The following is a 4,021-nucleotide window of genomic DNA, read 5'->3' as shown; positions in this document are numbered from 1 at the left end:
TTAAATTAATTAATTAAAAATAAATTTAAATATTAAACTAATAATCTAAAGATATTATAACATTAAAATAAATAAAATATATATCTGAAGATATTTTTATAATTTGAATGTATTGAAAGACTATTGTAGCAGCTCATATTTTCAAGGTGCAAAAATTGTCGTTTAGTTAAAGAAAAAAAATCTCTCTCAAATAATGAAGGAGAAGAATGGCATAAGAAGAAAGAGAAAGAGTGATTTGGATATTTGTATAATGAAAGAGAGAGAGCATAGAGAATCCCAAAGCTAAAGCTCATAGACAAAGACAGCAGAGGTTACTGTTGTCACTCCCTGGCCCTCTTTTTGTGACCAATTAAACTAATTCATTTATCACACTCTCTCACTCACTCACCTCATCTCCCATTCTCTCTCTCTCTCTCTAAATTCCTTCCATTTTCAACTCCCTCTCTTTCTCACTCCCATTTTCCCTCTAAAGAACCAAACCCCATGAATTCAGTAGCCCTTAAAAATCCATAAACAAACCAAAGAAGCAAAGATTCCATCTTTTTTAATCCAAAGCCACAGTCTATTCTCTCAGATCAGCAACAAAAAAGAAACAATGAGAGAAAACCATCCTCAAAAAACAACAGAAGACGACAACAGATCTTCATCCATCCCAGATCTAGCAAGAGCCGAGATCGCCGAGTCATCAACCTCCAAAAACCGAACTGGTTTATCCGAACCGGTTCCCGGTTCAAATCAAACCGAAAACCCATCTCCTTTCCCAGACCAAGTTCTCGAGAACGTTCTAGAAAACGTCCTCCACTTCCTTTCCTCTCGCAAAGACCGAAACGCTGCCTCATTGGTCTGTCGCTCATGGTACCGTGCGGAAGCACTCACACGATCCGACCTCTTCATCGGAAACTGCTATGCAGTCTCCCCACGTCGGGCTACTAACCGTTTCAGCCGCATCAAGTCTGTAACCGTTAAGGGAAAGCCGCGTTTTGCGGATTTCGATCTGATGCCGGTTGATTGGGGGGCCCACTTCACTCCTTGGGTTAGTTCACTTGCTCAAGCTTACCCTTGGCTTGAAAAGCTTCACCTTAAACGTATGACTGTTACTGATGATAATCTCGCCGTTATCGCCGATTCGTTCGCTGGTTTTCGTGAACTTCTCCTTGTTTGCTGTGAAGGATTTGGTACCCCTGGTCTCGCTGCTATTGCTGCTAAGTGCAGGTAATCACAATCACCATAACAAGAATGTGTTTACTTTATAATTTCATATAAGGTTTTAATTTTAAATATTGGAGATGTATCGCGATTTTTATATTGTGGAGAATTAGGTCAAATGCAGCCTTAATAGCAATTGCGTTGGGGTTGTTGAGATATGAAAACCTTGATGTTGTGGTTCAAATCAGGATAGTGGTATCTTTTTTAAATAATTGCAAGATGTTACTATATTAGTCGTTATGTTAGTATTTATTTTCTTGTTCATCAGGTTCAAGTTTGAACACTATTTGATGTATTGCTTACTAAAGAAGTTATACTGTTTAAGTTTGTTTGGTGATATTTTTTGGGGATTTAGTTGATTCGTGAAATTGTTGTCTGGAATGAATGATTGTTTCTTTGTTTGTTGATTCAGATTACTGAGGGTGCTGGAACTTGTGGAATCTGTGATTGAAGTTGAGGATGATGAAGAGGTGGATTGGGTATCGTGTTTTCCGAATGAGGGTCAAACTCATTTGGAGTCTCTTGCTTTTGATTGTGTTGAGTGTCCAGTGAATTTTGAGGCATTGGAAGGGTTGGTGGCTAGATCGCCTTGTTTGAAGAAGCTTAGATTGAACCGATCTGTTTCCATGGCTCAGTTACATCGGCTAATGCTCCGTGCTCCACAGCTCACGCATCTTGGAACGGGCTCTTTCAGTGCTAATGAGAATGTGGATCAGGAACCTGATTATGCATCTGCCTTTGCAGCTTGCAGATCGTTGGTTTGTTTGTCTGGATTCAGGGAGATTTGGCCAGATTACCTTCCTGCTATTTATCCGGTTTGCGCGAACCTAACGTCGCTGAACTTTAGTTATGCTGATGTTAATGCAGAACAGCTGAAGTCTGTTATATGCCACTGTCATAATCTGCAGATATTGTGGGTGGGTGTTTGTGTTTTTTGTTGTTGTAATTATGAGCTGTTTTGACTTTGTTGTGAAAGAAATAAATAGTGTTTTTGAATATTACTGTTGTTGCTTTTGTTATGCAGGTCCTCGATTCAGTATGCGATGATGGTCTTCAGGCAGTGGCTGCAACTTGCAAGGACTTGCGCGAGCTTCGGGTTTTTCCAGTTGATGCGAGGGAGGAGACTGAAGGTCCTGTTTCTGAGGTTGGTTTAGTAGCTATTTCTCAGGGTTGTAGAAAATTGGAATCAATTTTGTTTTTCTGCCAGACTATGACAAACGCGGCTGTAATTGCTATGTCAAAGAACTGCCCTGATCTTGTGGTGTTTCGCCTTTGTATAATTGGGGTGTATCGCCCCGATGCTGTAACACAAGAACCCATGGATGAAGGTTTTGGTGCTATTGTTATGAACTGCAAAAAGCTCACCCGCCTTGCTGTATCTGGTTTGCTGACTGATCGAGCTTTCGAATACATTGGGAGGTATGGGAAATTGATCAGGACACTGTCAGTTGCCTTTGCCGGAGACACCGACCTGGGCCTTAAGTATGTGCTTGAAGGGTGCCCTAATTTGAAGAAACTTGAAATCAGGGACAGTCCATTCGGTGATGGAGCTTTGCTATCAGGTTTGCATCATTACTACAACATGAGGTTTCTTTGGATGTCGTCCTGTAAATTAACTCGCCAAGCTTGCCAAGAAGTTGCACGAGCATTGCCCGGTCTGGTTTTGGAAGTTATTAACAACAACGAGGATGCAGTTAACGATATTGAAATATTGTACATGTATCGGTCTCTTGATGGACCACGGGATGATGCTCCGGAAAATGTTACCATCATGCAGTAGATTTCAGTTCAAGAAAATCTAAACCTGACGGGAGATATCTGCTATCCTGCTGTGAACGAAGTTTAGTTAACAACTACTGTTCTTGGGTGGCTACTGTGATGGAAGGCCACAAAAATGCTGTTCTTTTCGGGGCGGGATGGATATCTTCATTTGCCCTTGTTTTTTATGTTCTAGAGGACTCAGGTTCGGAAGGGGGTGGAATAGTAAAATAGTGAGGGGAAGGAGGGAGAATGTTGCAGAAGATGAAGTCCTACAGTTATTGTTTTTCTTTGATATTCAATTTATCGTAGCAGAAAGATGCCGCCGGGGCAAGGGGAAATAGAAAGCTTACGCTACTCTGGATTGGTTAGTAATTGTTATTTTATTTCCTTGGTCTCAAATAGAAGGTACATGGAGAGAAGATTCAGAGGGATCACAAAATAGAAGGTGTGAAGAGGTGATGTTCCCTAATTTTTCTATCATACCATACTAGTTGAGAACCAAAAAACTATTCACTTTGTAAGGAATTAGTCTCTTTATTTGGATTCAAATGATAGTTAGTTTTAAGCTTTAGGTGGAAAGAATCCAATCCCCAAGACTGATACAAAACTTATATGTATCCTTAATGTTTTTATTTTTGTTTTCATTTTCAGATGTGTTGCTTTTGCATCTGACTGTAGAATTTATTGCTGTTGTTTAGCAATTGTGAGATGGTTAATAAATGCCAGAATATGCATTGGACCATGTCCTTCGTTTTTCTGAATGTGGAATGATCGCCAGTTAGATCTTATTAATTATGTTTGGAAAGTGTTATTCAAGTACACGTTGCAGGACCCCCCCCGCTTTCTTCCCTTGGTGTTCCATTTCACATGCCTTGAGCCTTGAGGAATCTCTTTTTCAGTCAAAAAAAAGAAAAGAGGGTGATGGAGGGATTTGATGTTGGACCCGAATGCTCCGTGGTGAGAGGATCTCAGCCGTTGAATGAAAGATTAAACGATAACTTTTGATCTTTATCCAACAGTTGAGATTCTTTGACCGTGTAACTTTTGAGGATCC

General features: G+C 40.2%; 1 protein-coding gene across 1 annotated transcript; it reads left to right on the top strand.

The window, feature by feature from the left end:
- Positions 1–313: 313 nt before the first annotated feature.
- LOC101489568 (transport inhibitor response 1-like protein) lies at positions 314–3,709 on the top strand. Its single transcript, XM_004490351.4, has 3 exons — positions 314–1,212; positions 1,619–2,123; positions 2,231–3,709. Exons 1-3 carry the CDS (start codon positions 596–598, stop codon positions 2,984–2,986), a joined length of 1,878 nt encoding a protein of 625 aa, XP_004490408.1. The 5' UTR covers positions 314–595; the 3' UTR covers positions 2,987–3,709.
- Positions 3,710–4,021: the final 312 nt, after the last annotated feature.

Source organism: Cicer arietinum, chromosome 2 (genome assembly GCF_000331145.2).
Source record: "Cicer arietinum cultivar CDC Frontier isolate Library 1 chromosome 2, Cicar.CDCFrontier_v2.0, whole genome shotgun sequence".
NCBI lineage: Eukaryota > Viridiplantae > Streptophyta > Magnoliopsida > Fabales > Fabaceae > Cicer > Cicer arietinum.
This window is presented reverse-complemented; position numbering and strand designations above follow the sequence as displayed.